General features: G+C 33.0%; 1 protein-coding gene across 1 annotated transcript in view; it reads left to right on the top strand.

Annotated features, from left to right (window-relative positions):
• SLC9B1 (solute carrier family 9 member B1) overlaps positions 1–21,859 on the top strand; it is a 62,655-nt gene that overhangs the window by 21,468 nt on the left and 19,328 nt on the right. The window contains exons 4-6 of the mRNA XM_033105637.1: positions 13,554–13,724; positions 14,972–15,114; positions 16,444–16,571. Of these exons, the coding sequence (XP_032961528.1) occupies positions 13,554–13,724; positions 14,972–15,114; positions 16,444–16,571 (442 nt within the window). The remainder of the gene's footprint in view (positions 1–13,553; positions 13,725–14,971; positions 15,115–16,443; positions 16,572–21,859) is intronic.

Here is a 21,859-nt window from a genome sequence, read left to right as displayed (position 1 = left end):
CTTTCTTCAAATACTTATTCTGCCCCATTTCTCCCTCTGAAACTCAAATTGCATACATATATACATATATATCACACCATATACTGTTTCATAAATTTGTTTTTTTTTTAATTAATAGACTTTATTGTTTAAGCAGGTGTTTTCTTTAAGTTTACAGAAAAATTGAGTGGAAAATACAGAGAGTTCCCATATAACCCCTCACCACCACCACCCCCCCACACACAATTTCCCTATTATTAACATCTTGCATTAGTGTGGTACATTTGTTATAATTGATAAACCAATATTACACATTATTAATATAATCCATAAATTACATTGGGGTTTACTCTTTGTGTTATACATTCTGTGGTTTTTGACATATGTATAATGACTTAGATCCACCATTACAGTATCATACAGAATAATTTCATTGCCCTGAAAAACTCCTGTGCTTTACCTATTAATCCCTTTCTTGCTCTGGAATCCCCTAGCAACCAGTCATCGTTTTACTATCTTCATAATTTCATAAACTTTTTAAAATCTCTATTTATTCCTGGAGACTTTTTTTTCCTAGAGACCTGCATCTTCTGCCTCTACCTAACGTGCTTGCTTTCCAGGTCAGTGGAAGACTGTCATCCTAGGGCTTCCTTTTACTGCTCTCCTAATCTTGAGCCAGTGTTTCCAAGCTAAAAATCTTTCACCTTTCCTGGTTTCCTCCTGATTTTGCTAGCATAGATCTTCAAGTAACTGCCTGAAAAAAGGAAACATTAGAACTAAACTTGCAGATACCTCACATATAAAGAAAATATTTTTTTTTTGCCTTCAAACTTGCTTAGTTAGTTAGATATGTAATTGTAGATTAGAAATGATTTTTCTTAGAATTTTGGAAGGGTTCATCCATTATCTTCTAACATCTAGAGTTGCTACTAAGATATAGTATGCAAATCTGTTTATGATTCCTTTGGAAATGGCTTTTTTTTTAAGTACCTAGAAGATTTTAGAATCTTCTATATATCCTTGATATTACAACATTCACAGTGATAAGTGTAGGTAGGTCCCTTTCATCCTTTATATTGGGCACTTCGTTGAACCTTTCAGTTTGAACAGTTAGTAATTTGCATATTAATTCCTTGACAGTTTTCCCCCTCTACTCCCTTTTTTCTTTATTCTCTCTTCTAGTCAGATATTTTTCATTTTTCCAGTTTTTCATTTCAGCAATCATACTTATTTTATCTCCAAAAACTTTTTTTGTTCTCTAATTGTTTCTTTCATGTGGTATTCTGTTCTTTTATGTATGTTCTCAAATCTCTGAAAACATAATTTTATTTTTTTCTTTTGTTTTATTCTGGTCCCTGAATTATCTGTTTCTTCTGAGGTCAGTTTTTTAGTTTGTTTTACTTCACTTTTCACTGTGATGCTGCTGGTTCTTATTTTATGCTGGTGATCCTTGGTTATCTGATATTTAAGAAGGAAGGTCTCAGTAGCTTATGTTTATATACTATTCATATGCTGCTCTGAAGGTAGGACTGTTTTCTTGTTGGGTCCCTACTCTGAGAGTCTTCTGCTTGGGCAGGACAAAGCTTTATTGACTAATGGGCTTTGGCTTGTGGTGTATGGACATAGAGCTGGCTATGATGTCATGGATTTTCCCCATACCAGAATGAGGTGTTTTCACTCTGGAACTCCAACAATTACTCCTGAAGCTTTAGTTGTCCCTTATATAATACATTCGGTTATTTAAAGTATGATAAATGCTTGCAGTTTCTAAGCACAGGAATGGAGAGAGGAGTGGAGTTGCTGACTGGAGCTATTGTTCCATTTCCAAACTCTTGATTAATTTCCCTCTTTTCAGCCCCATTTCCTCACTTCTACCTTTAGTTGTATAGCACCTCCAAGCCTAAGATTCTTTCAGTTTCCATTGTCAGTTGAATTTTTTTGTAGTAGTAGTTAACTCACATATTCAAGGATACAGCTTTCTCCATCCATTTCCATCCTTCATCTTGGTCTTATCTGCTTTCATCTCCCAGAATTGTGTGTGACAACCACTCTATCTTCTCCCCTAATTGTCTTTATGGTTGTATATGTATTCCTTTTTGTATGTCTATACTTTTATTTCAGTTAAGTCTTGTGTGCCCTGTCTGCCATCTTGAGCTAGCTTGGTTTTGTTATATTTCCTTCTGTCCCTTCACCTCATCTTTTTTACGTAATCAAAACTCTCATTATTTAATTTGTCTGCTCTCAGCTTATTGTTGAGCAATTAGCAAATAGGTTAATTTTAAAGAAGGTGCTTGTTTATTCATGTAAATATCTAGTTAGTAAAATAGCATGAAACATGATTAACTACAGAAAATATATATGGCGTAGAGAAAATTGTTATAGCCTTGCTGGAATAAAGGTGTTAGGAAAAATAGAACCCAAGGAATCTTTGTAGGGCCCTCACAGTAATTTTCTGCCCAAAGCAGTCTCCTTTTTATTTATATCCAAGTATAATCTTCTATTTCAGCTGTTAGAATGGGAGCTAAGAAACTATAGCCCATAGACCAAATCCAGTTCCTACTTGTTTTATAAAGTTCTATTGTGCCAAAATGGCAAATTTGAGTAGTTGTAACAGAGACCATATGACTCATAATGTCAAAAATATTTCCAATCTGAGCCTTTACTGAAAAGATTTTCTGACTTCTCTCCTAGAAGATCATTTCTATACCATATCCCCCTCCTGCCCCAATCTTTCTTTTTTCAGGAATTAAGCTGCAATTTAATAAATAATCTTAAAGCCCAAATTTTTCTACTACCCCATGTATAACCTGGGTGGACACCACCAGATCAGAGCATCTTTGGATCTTAAATTGACTGAATTCTATCTAATTCCACTCCCTCCCCCAATAACATAGTGACTAAACTTGTTCCATATACTCGCCATATTTTTTTAAATAGCAAACAGTTGATTTTAGTGTATTTGGATTTTTTTCTCTCTTCTTGAATCAGTTTTAGTAATTTGTGTCTTCCTAGGAATTTGTCTGTTTCTTCTAAGTTGTCTCATTTTTTGGCTTGAAGTTTGTATTTCCGTAGCATTCTTTTAATATTGTAGGGTCTATGGTGATGTTTCCTCTTTCATTCCTGATTTTGGTAATTTATATCTTCTCTCTTTTTTCTTGGTCAGTCTAGCTAAAGATTTATCCATTTTGATGACCTTCTCAAATAATTGTTTTTGTTTCATTGATTTGTCTCCAATTTTTTTTCTATTTAATTATTTTCCACTCCAATCTTTTGTATTTCATACATCCTACTTATTTTTGGTTTGGTTTACTTACCTTTTTCTAACTTCTTAAGGTGAAAGTTTTTGTTGTCAATTTTAGATTATTCTTTCTGTCTAATAGTTTTTAAAGCTATTAGACATTTCCCTCTATACACATAACATCCCATTGATATTGATGTGTTGTGTTTTACTATATATCCTCTTTAAGATATATTGTAATTCCCCTTTTGTTTACTTTGATTTATGATTACTGTATGCATGATGTATCTTTTCCATTCTTTTACATTAAGCCTATCTGTATGTTTCATCTAAAGTGTGTTTCTTGTAGACATCATATAGTTGGATCTCACTTTTTTAAAATCCAGTATGGCAAACTTTTTTTCCCCCCACTGTTCTATGTACTTTATATACAATTTGTCGTTTAGTTCTCACAGGAATTCTGTAAGATATATTCTTTTCTTAAATTGCAAATAAGAAAACTGATACTCAAAGAGATTACATAACTTTACCCAAATCACAGAAATAACAAGTTTGTAGAGTCAGTGGGTATTACGTGCCATTGAGTCAGCTCCAACTCCTGTTGAGTTGGCACCTATGAGTGAGTGATACCCACAATGGTTTGTCCTCAACAGCCCTGCTCAGCTCCTGTAAACTCACGCCTATGATTTCTTTTATGGAGTCAACCCATCTCATATTTGGTCTTCCTCTTTTCCTGCTGCCTTCAATTTTTCCCAGTATAATTGTCTTTTCCAAAGAGCCCTGCCATCTTATGATGTACCCAATGTAGGACAGCTTCAGTTTTGTCATTTTTGCCTCCAGTGATGTTTTCAGACTTAATTTACTCTAGGACCTATTTGGTCATCTTTCTGGTAGACCAGTGTATCTGTAGAGTTCTTCTCCAATACCATATTTGAAATGAATCTTTTTTTTTTCCCTATCAGCCTTCTTCACTGTCCAACTTAGGCAGTATTTGGACCCAAATCTGTCTGTAAAACTCAAGTGTTTGTCAAGAACTGTGAAGGGTCTGAAATTTCACCCTATTTGTAAGCTGCCATCCAGACTGTTACTGTATTATGGATGTGGGCAGAAGACATGGGACTCTTAGGTCAAAAAATAAAGAACTTTATTATGCATGGCACAGCGAGCAGCATGCACATCAGCATATTTGTGTTAGTTCTCTTTGTCCCCAAGTCCCATGGGGTAGTGTTGATGGGGCAGAATAATGCCAGCACACACAATAAGTGTTATTAAAAGGAAAAGGAACCCTGAGCTTTGGGAACCCAAATAGTTTATAATGAGAAGTAAGCATGCCTGGCTTTTGCTCTGAAAGGAGACACCATCTATTTGTCCCGAAGCTGTAGGCAAACTTTCCTTTTGCTCCAGAAGAACACATTGTCTTTATCTTACAATTCTATTCTTGATACAAGCATCCTTACAGAGATATTCCAGAACTAAGTGTAGTTAGTGCCTCTGATCACAAGACATACAGAAATATGAGAGACCCATGGAGAATGTCTTACAAAAATGTTTTCCATCAAACCAAAGTGTTCTAGTTAATTCTGTTTAACAAATTCCCCGAAATCTAGTGACATAAAAACCACAATTATTTTATTATACTCAAGGATCCAGTGCATCAGGACTTTATGCTGGGTCAGAGATGATAGCTCATCTCTGCTCCATGATCTCTTGGTGGACTCAAATGGCCAGGGAAGGAGCAGCCATAAATGCTAGGGTTAGAATTATCTAGAGATTTCTTCTCTTTTCTATAGCCTGGACTGAAATGACCTCAAAGCTGGGCTCAGCGTAGCTTTGGTTGTACTTGGGTATACAGCTATGTAGTTTTGTAGTTTGAAACCAAAGAGAGCTGACACTCTTGAAATGTCTACATATGGTTTCTTCATTTTGCTTCACTATTTACAGTATGTAAGATAGGGCCAAGAACAATTATTCTAAAAAACATCCAGAGAGCAAGTATTTCAAGAAAACCAAAAGAAGGATGCAGGGCCTTTTACTGTCTCTCCTCAGAAATCACCAACATCTTGACTGGTTGAAGCAGTAATGAGCCAACCCAGATTCAAGGCCATAAATATGCCATCTTGTGGGGAGGTTGTCAAAAAAGTTGGAGGTCATGTTTAGTAACCACTACTCACGTTGACTCCACAATTATAAGTAGGTGTTTTCCTGCCTCACTTGCTTGACACTCTCCCATCCTCTGTTCTTTTTCTAGGTACTCAGTGCCTTTTAATTGTATAAATTCTCTGTAAAAATTTGCCCCTTGATCAAATTTCTATGCATCCTGTTTCCCACCTCTTTGATAGAAATCCCGTTCTCTCAATTTTGATTATATCTGCTAAGGTTTAGTGTGAATTACTTTAATGAAATAATCCCCTAAAGTTTTGAATGATTGACCAATTTAAAACTTCCAGAGGTTCTTCACATATCGGATGGGGAATAAACTAATCAAAATGAACCATAATTAGCAGAAGGTATGAATGAGTACATTCTTCTGCTTTCCATGTATTTCTCATCTCCTCCTCAGCCTCTATACTGCCCCAAACTAAAACACGAGCAAAGACATTCTGTCATTTTACTTCAGAGAAAGATACTACCAGTTAGCTATGCCTCTCAACTCTCCCTCAAAGATGCATTTTTAAATTAATCTCAGGGGTACAAAACAATGTAGTGATTAGACATTTCTATAACTCACAAAATGATAACCCCAATAAGTATATTATTACCCAGGAGACACTGGACATAGTTATTAGAATATTGATTATTTTCCCTATGCTGTACTCTATATCCCTGTAAGTGTATTTTTAATTATAGTTGACATTCAGTATTATTTTATATTACTTTCAAGTGTACAGCATAGTGGTTAGACATTTAAATAATTTATGAAGTGATCCTCCCGATAAGTCTAGTATCCATCTAATACTATACATAATTTTTACAATATTATTGAGTATATTCCCCGCACTGTACTTTACATCCCCGTGACTATTTTGTAACTGCCAATTTGTACTTCTTAACCCCTTAACCTTTCTCGCCCAGCCACCCAACCCCTCTCCCCTCCAGTAACCATCACTTTGTTCTATATATATATGGGTCTGTTTTTGTTTTGTTTGTTCATTTTGTTCTTTGGATTGCACATATAAGTGAGATCATATGGTATCTGTCTTTCTCAGTCTGACTTATTTCCCTTAGGATAACACCTTCTAGGTCCATCTATGTTGTCACAAATGGTAAGATTTCAGTCTTTCTTATGACAGAGTAATACTCCATTGTGTATATGTACCACATCTTCATTATCCAGTTGTCTATTGATGGGCATTTTGGTTGTTTCCATATCTTGGCTATGGTAAATAGTGCAGCAGTAAACATAAGGGTGCATATATCTTTTAGAATTAGTGTTTTGGATTTCTTTGGATAAATTGCTGGGTCAGAAAGTAGTTTTATTTTTAATTTTTTGAGGAACCTCCATACTGTTTTCCATAGTGACAGCACTAATTTGCAATCCCACTAACAGTGCACGAGGGTTTCCTTTGCTCTACATCCTCACCAACACTTGTTAGTGGTTGATTTATTGATGATAGCCATTTGTTCAGGTGTGAGGTGATATCTCATTGTGGTTTTTATTTGCATTTCTCTGATGACTAGTGATGTGGAGCATCTTTTCATATGTCTATTGGCCATCCGTATGTCCTCTTTGGAGAAATATCTATTCAGGTCCTCTGCCCATTTTTTAACTGGGTTGTTTGTTTTTCTGGTGTTGAGTTGTATGAGTATTTTATGAATTTTGGATATTGACCCCTTATCAGATGTACCATTGGTGAGTATCTTCTCCCATTCAGTAGGATGTGTTTTTTTGCTCATGGTTTCCTTTGCTGTGAAAAACTTTTTAGTTTGATGTAGTCCCATTTGTTTTTTCTTTTCTTTGTTTCCCTTGTTCGAGGAGATATATCAGTAAAAATATTACTAAGGGTAATGTCTGAGAGTTTACTGCCTATGGTTTCTTCTAGGAGTTTTATGGTTTCCGGTCTTACATTTAAGTCTTTAATCCATTTTGAATTTATTCTTGTATATGCAGTAAGAACGTCATCCAGTTTTATTTTTTTTGTATCTATCGAGTTTCCCAGCAGCATTTATTGAGTAGACTTTCTTTACCCCAGTGTATATTCTGGCTTCCTTTGTCATAGACTAAACGACCATATAGGCATAGATTTATTTCTGGGCTCTATTCTGTCCCATTGATCTGTGTGTCTGTTTTTATGCCAGTATCATGCTGTTTTGATTACTATGGCCTTGTAGTAGTTTGATACTTGTCAGGTAGCATGATACCTTCAGCTTTGTTCTTCTTTCTCAAAAGTGCAATGGCTATTCAGGGTCTTTTTGGTTCCATATAAATTTTAGGATTATTTGTTTTAGTTCAGTGAAAAATGTCATTGGTATTTTGATAGGGATTGCACTGAATCTATAGATTGATTTGGGTAGTATGAATATTTTAACTATATTCTTCCTATTCATTAGCATGGTACATGCTTCCATTTATTTTTATCTTCTTTAATTTATCTCTTCAATGTCTTATGATTTTTTGAGTACAGGTCTTTTACTTCCGTGGTTAAAGTTATTCCTAATTGCAATTGTAAATGGGATTGTTTTCTTAATTTGTCTTTTGATAGTTTACAATTGGGGTATAAAATTGCAACCAATTTCTGAATATTAATTTGGTATCCTGCTACTTTACTAAATTCACTTATCAGTTCTAATAGTTTTTTGGTGGAATCTTTGGGGTTCTCTATATATAGTATCATGACATCTGCAAATAATGAGTTTTCTTCTTCCTTTCCAATTGTATGCTTTTTTTTTTTTTCTGTCTGATTTCTGTGGCTAGGACTTCCAGTAATATGTTGAATGAACATGGTGAAAGTGGACATCCTTGTCTTGTTCTGATCCTAAGGGGAATGCTTTTAGCTTTTCCCCATTGAGTATGATATTAGCTGTATGTTTGTCATATATGGCCTTTATTATGATGAGATATGTTCCTCTATTCCCACTTTGCTGAGAGTTTTTATCATAAGTGGTTGCTAGATTTTTGTCAAATGCTTTTTCTGCATCTATTGATATGATCATATGATTTTTCTGTTTCATTTTGTTTATGTGGTATATCACATTAATTAATTTGCAGATATTGAACCAACGTTGCATACAAGGAATAAATCCCATTTGATCACATTGTATGATCTTTCAATGTATTGCTGAATTCAGTTTGCTAATATGTTGTTGAGGATTTTTGCATCTATGTTTATCAAGGATATTGGTCTATAATTTTCTTTTATTTGTAATGTCTTTGTCTGGTTTTGGAATCGGTGTAGTGGTGGCCTCGTAGAATGAGCTTGGGAGCCGCCCCCTCCTCTTGACTTTTTTGGAATAGTTTGAGAAGAATGGTGTTAATTCTTTTTGAATGTTTGGTAAAATTCACCTGTGAAGCCATCTGGCCCAGGACTTTTGTTTTTTTGGGATCTTGTTGATTACTGATTCAATTTCATTAGTAGTAATCGGTTGGGTCATGTTTTCTGATTTTTCTTGATTCAGCCTTGGAAGATTGTATGGTTCTAGGAATTTGTCCATTTCTTCCAGATTGTCCAATTTGTTGGTGTATAATTGCTCTTAGAATTTTTGAAAATTTTTTGTATTTCTGTGGTGTCTGTTGTTACTTCTCCTCTTTCATTTCTGATTTTTTTCCTCTTGTTTTTTTTTTCTTGATGCGTCTAGTTAGAGGTTTATCAATTTTGTTTATCTTTTCAAAGAATCTGCTCTTGTTTGGTTATCGATCTTTTGTATTTTTTTTTTAGTGTCTTCCATTTATTTCCACTCTGATCTTTATTATTGCCTTCCTTTTCCTTTTACTTTATTATTTCCTTTTATGCCTTGGGCTTTGTTTGCTGTTCTTTTTCCAATTCCCTTAGGTATAAGGTTAGATTGTTTATTTGGATTCTTTTTGTTTCTTGAGGTAAGCCTGCATTGCTATGAATTTGCCTCTTAGCACTGCTTTCGCTGTGTCCATAAATTTTGGATCACTGTGTTTTCTTTTTCACTTGTCTCAAGGTATCTTTTGATTTCTTCCTTGATCACATTGTTGACCCATTCATTATTTAGTAGCATGTTATTTAGCCTCCATGAATATGTGTTTTTTCAGGGGTTTTTCTGGTAATTGATTTCTAATTTCATACCATTGTGGTCAGAGAAGAGGCTATCATTTGATATAATTTATATATAATTTATATATAATTATATCACTTGATATAATTTAATTGAGACTTGTTTTGTGTCTTAACATGTGGTCTATCTTGGAAAATGTTCCATGTTCATTTGAAATGAATGTATATTCTGCTGCTGTGGGATGAAATGCTCTAAACATACCAATCAAATCCATCTGGTCTATTGCGTCATTTAAGGCCCTAGTTTCCTTGTTGATTTTCTGTCTGGAAGATCCGTCCATTGAAGTCAATGGGGTATTAGAAGTCCTCTCCTATGATTGTGTTACTGTCAATCTCTCCCTTTTTGTTGGTCAATATTTGTATTATATATTTAGGTGCTCCTATGTTGGGTGCATAGATGTTTACTAGAATTATGTCCTCTTGTTTGATTGGTCCCTTTATCATTATGTAATTCCTTTTTTGTCTCTCATTATAGTCTTTGTTTTAAAGTCTGTTTTATCAGATATAACTATTGCTACCTCATCTTATTTTTCATTTCCATTTGCATGAAATATTTTTTTCCATCCCTTTACTTTCAATCTAGGTGTGTCTTTCAATTTGAGATAGGTCTCCTGTAGACAGCAGGTTCTCCTGTATGGGTCCTGCTATCTTATCCATTCAGCTATCCTATGTCTTTTGATTGGAGCATTTAATTCATTTACATTTAAAGTGATTATGATAGATACATAGTTATTGCCATTTTATTATTCATATTTTTTATCTTCTTTTGTTTGTTTATTTTCCCCCTTTTTCTTAAAGAAGTCCCTTTAACATTTCTTGTAATCCTGGGTTGTGGTAAAGAATTCCTTTAGCGTTTTCTTGTCTGGGAAGCTCTTTATCTCTCCTTCAATTTTAAATGATAGCCTTGCTGGATAGAATAGTCTTGGTTGTAGGCCCTTACTTTTCATCACTTTGAATATTTTGTGCCAATCCCTTCTCGCCTGCAAAGTTTTTGTTGAGAAATCAGCTGACAGTATTATGGGAGCTCCCTTGTAAGTAACCAGTTGTCTTTCTCTTGCTACTTTTAGGATTTTCTCTTTATGTTTAACCTTTGCCATTCTAATTATAATGTATCTTGGTGTGAGCCTGTTTGGTTCATTTTGTTTGCATAGCTTAGTAGTCACCCAGTGATTTTTGGGAGACATTATTTTCAAGCCAATAAGACTTCCATCAATGTCGAGTAATCTGTAGGTGGACTGAAGAATTCAGTCAAAGTTGCTGCAAGTCTCACATCATTTTTTACTTTTTAACATACTATCTTGAGTTTTCCCTTCACATGTATACAAGTGCTTTCCCAAGCATTCATGGATATGTGGAAAACTTATCTCAACCTTCCTAGGACTTTCTCGTGTCCAGGATCTTCCAGTTACATTTTTAGGTGGTCTGACACTCACCCCAACTTGGACTACAACCTCAAACTAGGAAAACTTCATGTTTTTCTGTTTATTCCCAGTGCAGTTTACCACTATTACCTGGCAAAGTCATGGGTTTTCTCCCTTTACTTGGTATCAAATCTACCCCTATCTCTTCTGGCAACAAAGATGCTGGTTTTATATCTAGTGCCATATTTGTAAAATTACAATTTTTCCCAACTGAGCTGGAAGTGGGAAGAAGGAGGGAAGGAATGGTACAATCCCAGGCAGGAAGGCCCCAGACTCATTGATTCTACCAAAATTCAAGCACATTTTCAAGAATAAACACTTCTCAATTTGGTAACTCCTTTGGTCAATTTTCAGGATCCTGGAATGTTTGTTTTGTTTATTTTTGTATAGTTTTATATGTTGGGGTTTTTTTGGTTGAAATAAATTGCAAACCTCTTTATTTCATTATTATTAGAAATCCTTCAACTTATTTTTGTATCGTATGATTTAGCAATTTTGATCAAAACTTTTTTAGATTAACCTATATGTTTACAAATTTCTTTATCCATCATTCCTTCCTTTTTGGTCCTATGTCCTTTTCCTAAAGAATACCTTGCAATAGTTTTTTTCCCTCAGTAAAAATGGAACATGTTCTTAGATATATTTGCTTGACAATATCTTTAATTTGTCCTTTGCTTGAATGATAGTTTATTTGGCTGTAGAATTTATCATTGGATATTCTATCTTTGCACTTTGAAGACTTTATTTTCTTCCGGCTTCTGTTGTTGCTATTGAAAATTGAGAACTGCTCTAATGTTTATTTCTTTATAATTAATCTGTGTCTCTGGATTCTTTAACACTTTATCTTTGTATTTAGTTGTCTATAGTTTCTTACCATTATGTCTAAGTATCTATTTTTATTTAATCCTTGTGAGAACTCATTTTGCTTCCAAATCAGTACAGTATTGATTATGGTTTTAATCAATTCTGTAAATTTTTTAAGCCAATTATCTTCTCAAATATTGTCTCTTCTTCACTCTTTCACTTCTGTTTCTGGAGCTACCATCAGATGTATTTTATATCTTTTTCAAAATCTAAATATCTCATAATTTTCACCTCATTTTTCTTTTCTTGCTACATGCTAGGTAATTTCTTCATATCTACCAGTTTGCCATATTTCTCTCTTCAACAGTATCTAATCTGCTGTTTAAGGTATCTGGTGATTTTTTTAAATTTCAGTAACTTTTTTAGTTTCTAGATGTTCTCTTTGATTCTTTTACATTGCTTCTGGGTATTTCTTATAGCTTTAGTCTTTTTAAATTGTTTTGAGTTTCTTTGAAAATACATAGTTTATAGTATGTATCTAGTAGTTCTGTTAGCTGAGGTTTTTGGGTATCTAATTCCATTCTTTGTTGTATCTATCAACTTTTGTTCATAGGGGATTATTATTTTGTAAGGTTTTATTTTAACTTCAGATTTAGTAGGGCTTTTATCTTTGGGACTTTATGCCATCTGGAGTCAGGAGTGTTTATTGGGATATTTTGAACTAAAACCTATTAACTGTCTTAGGCAGAGTTCCATGGGAAGACACTTTTTTTTGATAGGTATAGGGTTTAGGGGTTCCCAAACCATTCAAATAAATTTGAGCCCTAAACATCAGGTAGTTGAGGCATATTTTGTATATGAATTCTCAGATGTGATTTTATCACTCAGACATCAGACAAAGTGCCTTTTATTTTCTCTTTGTCAGTAGAATATTTTCTGGTCCATTATTTCAGTAGGAGTGCAGTCCTTCCAGTGTTCATGGAATAGCAGTAGTCAGTGGGGAAGGGACAAGAATCTTAGTTCTAACTTACTGCCTTGAGTTTATCAAAATCCTCCTTGTTTATTCTATCCAGCCCAAAAGAGGTCACAACTGAAAAGTGCACTTGCGTTGTTTTAAGAACCTGTAAAAGCACTAGAAATTATCATTCACAGTAAATGAAGGTAGCCATGTAATTTTCAGATGGCAATTTACAGTGTAACTATCTGTCCTTTATAGAAATCTATGGATTTCCCTGTGAGTAGCGACCTTTCCATAGGATCTAGCTGCCAGAAATAAGATGTCTACTACCTTGTCCTTACTCTGACTACTTCTGCTTCCTACACATAATCTAAGATACTTTATATTCTCCCAAAGACCAGGTTTACTTTCATTTCAGCCATTACCCCCCTTAATAATTTATAACAAATGTCAACTGAGTTGTCCTTTCAATACAAAGATTTACTCTGCTCCTGTTGAAAAATTTGGCACCCTGCCACTGTGATCGTCAATAAATTTGAGAATATGTATCACAACCAATCATCTTATTCCTGATGGAAAAGCTACTTTAAAATATAAAATGGAATAAATCTCATTACATTGCCATGACATTTTAGAAATGTAATATATTATGAGAAATGTTTATCACTTCAAAGGATTCATATATAGTTTTAAAATATTTTTTAAAATAAAAAACTTTGTTTAAAACTTGTCCCATTAATTGACAGGTACATTGCAATAGATGTTAAACAGATATTTCTTCAACCATACTAGCAAGTGACATTAGTCTACACCTATAGGACTGGCTATTAATATGATATTTAATAAAATAGAATTCATCTTTTATATGTATATATCCATATCTATGTAGATATGTTTTTTTTTTTATGTTTCAGGAGTTTTCCTTTCTATGATATGGTGTGTAACCTGGTCAATTTCAGAACATGACAGTCTCCCTGGTGGAAATTTATTTGGACTGTTAATTATCTTTTATAGTGCCATAATTGGGGGGAAACTTGTGGAACTCATTAGAATACCTTCAGTGCCTCAACTTCCATCACTTCTTGGTAAGGGTAGAATTAGCTCTCATTTCGCTTTATTGACTGTATGTAAATTATGAACATATTTTAGTTGGAATAGTTATAATTTAGAAATATTTCAATGTAATATGGTTTATATATAGCTTCTTATTATATATATGTACTATATATGTATATATAAGTCATTTATAGAAATATTTATTCTCTATATATATGCACAGATTTTTTTTCTGGAATATATTTTTAAATAATTTAAATATACTCAATATGGGATTCTTTTTTATTAAATTTATTGAGGTGACATTGGTTAGTAAAATTATATAGGTTTCAAGTGTACGTTTCTACAATATGGGATTCTTATTGCTTTATCATTTAATAGGACATTTTTACTTAATTTTAAATGTACTATAAAAAAGGAAAAAATTGGAAAAGACTGTGTTTTTCTGTAGATAACCTAATTCAAATACAATTACAAGATCCAAATATTAGTGATTAGGGCACCAAAAAACCTTATAGTTTTTGCATAAACTGTTTTGACATCCTACGTGTATTCATGGAGTCACCATCTGCCTGACCAGTGTTTCTTCATCACCATTATTACACAAATCTCCAGCTGGACAGAGGAAAATTGGTGGAAGAACTTCTATTAGAGATGTTTCATATCTTCTAAGTATTAAATACATCCAAATATTCAGTACACTGTAAATAGAAATTATCTCTAACACCCTTTCTATGTCCATAAGACCCTTTCAGTACCTCTTAAGAATTCATTGTACCTTTTTTCTCCTCTCCAAGACTTTTACTTTTGTCCTATCTTAGGCTATTTCTTTCCAACTATTCCAGGGACTGTGGCAGAGGCTTTTAATTGGTCTCTCCTCCAGTTTTATGTCTATCTAATTCACCAAGACTATCACATAAAAAATGCAATACTCAGTGTGTCACTTACTGTCTAAAACTTTCCTTACTCTTCCAAAGCAGGAAGGGGTGCTGGGTGGGGGTAGCTACTCACAATCTGACCCATCCTGCCCGTTATCTGACTCCCATCCTTGCCCTTTATGTTCTAACAACACTGGATTACTTGTACCCCATTGAACTGTGTCATTTCATATCTCCATTTCTTTATTTGTGCAGCCTCCTCTAATTGTATATAACTTGCCCTTCACCAAAGTAATGAAAGACATAGGTGTTTGAAGAGGGGAAATTAAACATTTCTGTTTTCTCTCATGGAAAAATCAACTGAATTAAACATAATTCATTTTCTTTTTTTTTTTAAGGGATGTTACTGGCTGGTTTTACCATCAGGAATGTTCCATTCCTCAGTAAGCATGTTCGCATTAGTACTACGTGGTCTTCAACTTTAAGAAACATTGCCCTTACTGTTATCCTAATACGAGCTGGGCTTGGACTTGATCCAAAGGTAGATTTCCAATTATACCTTGAGTAATGTTACTTTAAATATTGAAGGCTGGTAGAAAAGAAGAAGATGAAGAATTTTTGTTATAGCTGTTTCAACTCGAGTCTTTAAGCAAAACTAAAATAATGAACAAAAATTTTGCAGAAATATTGTCACCTTAATTTTTCTTTCTTGTCATCATTATTACTGGTAAAAAGAGAAATCACTGTGATGTAAAATCTCTGTTAGAGATAGTCTTTAATTTGCATAGCGCTAAATGCCTCTTATACAGTGTTTGTGTTATTTGGGAATTGCAGCTTATCTATGGAGAACTATTTACTTTTCAGTTAACAAAGGGTAAGGTCACCCCATAAAAGGTTTCTCCTTTTCTGTTTTGTTATATTTTTTCGGAGAGATTAAGAATTTCAATAATATATATTTTTATTTTTTATTAGTTTCAGGTATACAAAGCAACGTAATAGTTAGACATGTACACCATTCACAAAGTGATAACCCCCTCCCTCAATCTACTACCCCTCTGACATTATATATAGCTGTTACAATACCACTGACTATATTCCGTATGCTGTACTTTACATAGTGACATATACATATATCTTTATGGTTGACATTCAATACTATTTTTGTTTCATGAATTTTTTTCCACAGAAATATGTTCCTGATTATCTTTGTATTGTAAAAGCTAATCTTTTATTTACAATATTTCCTAAAATATTACTATCTAGAGATCATAATTCTATTTGGATTTTTAAAAGATTCATGAACATAACAGCTTCCCAAATAAAAGTGGCAAATATATAAGTTTAGTGGTAATATCTCAAAAGCATAAAAATTATAAACAGTGATAATTTATTATATTCTTCAGTAGAAAATTTGAACCAATGAGAAAATTTGAAAGTTTTTAGTTAATTGTGCAGTTTTTAAGTGATTTTTCTCTTTTCTCATGTTGATATTTTCTATTTATAATTATTAAGTTAGTCACACAGTTCATCTCTAAACATTAAATGATGGAGATAAACCTATATTTTCACTATACTATTTACTAGGAAGATTAAAGAAGATATAACTAGTTATTTAATCACAGAGAAATTGATCTTTTAATAATTAAAATATAATAATATTTTACAAAATATGAAATGGGTTATAATCCAATCTATGATGACATTTTAAATGGACTGTATTAATATTTCAAGCCTAGTAGAACAGTCGGGGAGATTTAGTTTAGTAAAAGCTTATTACTCAGAAAAAGACATTATATTTTAATATTTGCTTAAATAATTTTCTTTCTGACCATTATAAGTTTGTCTAAATATGACTGTGTTTATATTTCAGGCTTTGAAGCATTTGAAGGGAGTTTGTTTAAGATTGTCTATGGGTCCATGCCTCATGGAGGCATGTTCAGCTGCTGTTATTTCCCACTTCCTTATGAATTTTCCCTGGCAATGGGGATTTCTATTAGGGTAACTTTTTCTCATTTTTCCCTATGAAAATATTCAATTAACGATGCATGGTTTAAAAAAAAAATGTGGATTTATTCAGAATATTGTATATACAAACTTCTCATTAAAATTCTTTTCACAGTGGTTAAAAAAAAAGAAAATCAACCGTAAAAATCAGTTGGTCAGAAGTAGAGCCATGTTCTAAAACTACTATATCCTTGATAAACATGCATAGTCCCTAAATGTTTAATGCCAAAATAATTCACTTTATCAATTCAACTTTATTCCTTCTCTCCTGTATTGTAATTTTTAACCTATATAATGGCCTTTTCCTTATATACTACATGTACATATTATATATACATATACTATATGAGAGAAATTTTGTATAGATATTATAACAACAACAATAAGAAAACTAGCAAATACTCTTCCCAAATCCAATGTCCCATCTATTATTTTCCATGTCTCTTCATATCCAACTTCCTCAGAATAATAATCTACAATCACTACTTCTGGATCCTGACTCCTATTCATTTTTCAATCCATTTAACTTTTGCCTTCACTTACCTATTCCAATGAAATTTATAGCTAATTTCACTTATTACATACTTTCTACTAAATTCAATGAATCTTTTAAATTAAATTTTATTGCAAAATACCCAAATGTATTTTCCTTTTGAAAAATTAGAACTTTACAAATAAAAGTAAAAAGGCTTTTGACCATGCCTTCAAATCCTAGTGCCCATACTCCAACCCAAAGTGAAAACTTTTGAGTTTTATATCATACTAGACCTTTAAAAATAACATCCCGAGCTTCTAAATCTCCATAGAGAAAACAGTATTATTTTGTATACTTTTATATAAATCATACCTCCTATCTGTGACTAGTCTGTTCATATCCTTTGTCTGTTTTTCTATTGAGTTATTTTTCTTTCCTATTCATTATATCATTGCTTTGTCTGTTATAGGTATTATACTAAATATGTTATCCCAGTGTACCGCTAGATATTTAACTTTGCTTATAATGACCTTTTTAATTTGAAAAATGTATTTTATGATTTCTCCCAGATAGAAAGGCCAATACATAAAGCCATTCACTTGACCTTGAAAATAAAAAAAATATATATATATAAAGGCTGGGGGTAAAGGGGTGTCTGCTTTTGATATACCAAAGGGCTTTTTAATATAATCAAATTTAACAGTGTTTCTCTTTACGTTAATGCTTTTCTCTGAGTCACTCAAAAGGTACTTTTTACCCCATGTTCACAAATATATATATATATTCTATATTCTTACTACTTTCAAGTTCAGTTTTTTAAATTCTTTAAAATAGCTAGAATTTATTATGTGTGGGGTCTTGCAACATTATTTTCCACATGAATAGGTTGTTGTCTTAACAGCTACCATTTATGGAAAAGTCCTTTCCCCCACTGATTGCAGATGTCAATTTTATCATGTAATTAGTCCCATAGATTTGTTTCTACACTGTAGTCTGTTTTCTTCCAATCTATTTTGTCTATTTCTGTGTCACTATTACACAATTTTAACTATTTTACCTTTTTATAAAAAGTCTGTTTTACATTGACCTGATTTTTCATTCTAAGCTCTTGTTCTTCCAAATGAATTTTAGAATCAACTTGTCAAGTTGAGTGAAAAATCCTGAGAGATTTTTAATTGGCATAACACTGAATTTTAAATTAATTTGAGGGAGAGATGACAACCTTATAATATTGAGGCTTTTTACCCACAAATGTGAAATATCTCTCCAATTATTCAGGTGTTATCTGAAGTACTACAGTATTTATGATTTTTATAGAGGTCTAGACTGTTTCATAGTTTTGTTCTTAGGTATTCTGTGTTTTTTTTTAATTGATGTTGTTGATGTAATTTTTCATAATATTTTCTAATTAGTTTTTTAGACGTGTAAGAAAGCTACTAATTTTTTAAAATCACTTTCACTGAGGTATAGTATACATACAAAAATGAGCACCCATTTTTAATTAACATTTCAATCAATTTTGACAAATTTATATACCCATGTATCCACTTGCAAAACTGATGTGCAGTACATTTTCATTACCTTCCAAAATTCTCTTATATCCCACCCCAATCAATTCCATACTAACCCCAAGCAAACCATAATCGATTTTCTGTCCCAATAGATTAGATTTTTTTTCAGAATTTTAAGTAGATGGAATTATATAGTATGTACTCTTTTGTTTCTGGCTTCTTTTGGTCAGCAAGTTGTTTTTGAGATGCATCCATATTATGACTAGTAGTTCATTCCATTTTATTACAGAGTAGTATTTCGTTGTAGAAATATACCATCAACTTACTTGTTTATCACTTACTTGTTGGTGAATATTTGGATTGTTTCCAGTTTGGGGCTCTTTCAAATAAAGCTATGACCTTTTGAATTCAAGTCTTTGTGTGGACATAAGTTTTCGTTTATTAGGGTAATATCCAGGAGTAAAATTTCTGGGTCATATGGTAAGATAATATTTAATTTTACTAAAATCTGCCAAACAATTTTCCATAGTATTGTTATATTTTATATTCCCATCAATAATGTATGAAGTTCCAGGCCATCCATATCTTCTCCAATACTGGTAGTGTAAATTTTCGCAATTTTTACAAGATATGTAGTGGTATCAGGTTGTTTTTACAGTTTTTCATCAAATTTGGAAAATTTTCAGCCATTATGTCCTAAATATATTATTCCCCTTCTCTTTTTTCTTCTTCTAGCACTACAATTACACGTGTTAACTGCTTGATATTAGTCTGTATAGTTCCCTGATACTCTATTAATTTTTTTTCAGTCATGTTACTCACTATGTTTTATTTTGGATATATTCTATTATGATGTCTTCAAACTAATTCATCTTTTCTTCTGTAGTGTTCAACCTTCTGTTAGTCTTATCCAGTGAAATTTTCAATTCAGATATTGTATTTTTTAATTGTCATAAGCCATCAAACATTTTTACATTTGTTTTTCCAGCTTTATTGAGGTATAATTGACATATAACATTGTGTAAGGTGTACAGTGTATTGATTTGATACACTTATATATTGCAAAATGATTGTCGACATACATTAGCTATCATGTTTCCCTGAAAATAAGACCTAGCTGGATCATCAGCTCTAATGCATCTTTTGGAGCAAAAATTAATATAAGACCCGGTCTTATTTTAATATAAGACTGGGTCTTGTATAATATACTATAATATAATATAAGACCCGGTATAATATAATATAATACAATATAATATAATATAATGTAATATAATATAATGTAATATAATATAATACTGGGTCTTATATTAATTTTTGCTCCAAAAGACGCATTAGAGCTGATGATCTGGCTAGGTCTTATTTTCGGGGCAACACAGTAATACCTCCATCTTGTCACATAATTTCCATTTCTTTTTTTATGATGAGAACAGTTAAGATCTACTCTCTTAGCAACTTTCAAGTATATAATACAGTATTATTAACTATAATCACCCTGCTGTACATTAGATTCCCCAAACCATAATCATCTTATAAGTGGGAGTTTATACTTTTTAGACCAATATCTTGCCATTTCTACCACCTTCAGCCCCTAGTAACCACATTGTACTCTTTGTTTGTATGAGGTCAGCTTTTTCAGATTCCACATATAAATGAGATTATGAAGTGTTTGTCTTTCTCTGTCTGACTTATTTCACTTAGTGTAATGCTCTCAAGGTCCATCCATGTTGTCACAATGGCAGGATTTCCTTTTTTCCTCAATAGTATTCAGCTGAATACTATTCCATTGCACACATATATGCCATATCTTCTTTATATACCACATCTTTTTTTATCCATTCATCCATTGATAGACACTTAGGTTGTTTCCATCAGCTATCGTATCTTATTTCCAAAAGTTCCATTTGGTTCTTTATTCTACCTTCTGTATTTTTCCCTCATTATGTTCACATTGTCCTTGAAATTCTTAACCATATGGAACATATTTATAACAACTGCTTTAACATACTGATCTGCCATTTCCAACGTTGCTGTCATTTGTGTATCTGTTTGTATTGACTGATTTCCCACCAACCCCATCCCACCCCCTACTGGTTACGGGTGACATTATCCCACCTCTTCATGTGTCCAATGATCAGATGCTAGACTTGATAGGTTTTACATTGTTGAATTCTGGGTTTTGTTTTTTTCCTTTAGAGTGTTGGACTTTGTCCTAGATGGCAGTCATAAATTATTTGTGAATTAGTTTATCCTTTCAAGGCTTGTTTCTAAGATCTTTTAGGGGTTTTGTAGAGTAGCCTTACTGTAAAGCTAATTTAGTCTCTTTCAAAAGTGTGGCCCTTCTGTCTTTACTGAATGCCCTATGTGTTTGATAAAGTATCTCTACTCCAGCTGGTGGGAACTCAAAAGTTTCAGCAGGCTTCTGTGAGCTCTGGAAATTACTATCTTACTGCTCCTCAATAATCTTTCTTCAGGAGTTATGCTTGTCCAGCCTTGTGGGGGTTTTTACTCTCTGCCTGCACTCCTTGGTATTCAGCCAAAGACACAGGGATCCCCTGTGCAAATTTCTGGAACTTTCTTTTTGTCATCTCTCTCTCTCTAGTAAAAATTGTAGCTGCCTTGGCTTCCCCAAATTCTTCTCTCCTCAACTCAGCATGTTCATTGGCCTTTGGTCGGTTTCTTTCCACCACAGACTTGAAATTGTTCCCTAGCAGAAAGCCTGGGTAATGGAGAAGTTTACTTCATTTGTTTCCCTTTTCTTATTTGTAACTGTCCTATACTGTCTGTTACCCAATGTCTGAGAATAGTTATTACTTACATTTTTTCTGGTTTTCTAGGGGCTTTCAGCATGAAGGTAACTCCAGAACCTATATTCCTTCATGCAAGTAAGCAGATGTTCTACTTCTGATTTTTAAAAGTTGACCTTGTGTATGGCTACCTTGCTGAATGTACATATTAGTACATATTAGTGCTCTTATTAGTTCTTATAGAAACATCCTGTCTTTGAATAGTTAAACTTCTGTCTCTTCCTTTACCAGTATTTGTACTTTTATCTCTATTTTATTGTGTTTGATAGAACATCCAGTCAATGTTGAATATTAGTAGTAGAAAAAAAGAGACATTTCTAACTTTTTAATAATTTTAATGAGAATGCTTCTAATACTTTGCCATTAATAACATTTTTACTGTAGGGTGGTGGTCAATTCTTAATATTAGATCAAGGAAAGTTTCCTGTACTTCTTGTTTATCAAGAAATTCCCTTTTGATAAAAACAAAATTTAGTATCGTTTATTTCC

This window comes from Rhinolophus ferrumequinum, chromosome 5 (assembly GCF_004115265.2).
Source record: "Rhinolophus ferrumequinum isolate MPI-CBG mRhiFer1 chromosome 5, mRhiFer1_v1.p, whole genome shotgun sequence".
Lineage (NCBI taxonomy): Eukaryota > Metazoa > Chordata > Mammalia > Chiroptera > Rhinolophidae > Rhinolophus > Rhinolophus ferrumequinum.
The sequence above is the reverse complement of the archived record's forward strand: the minus strand, read 5'-3'. Positions and strand labels throughout refer to the sequence as shown.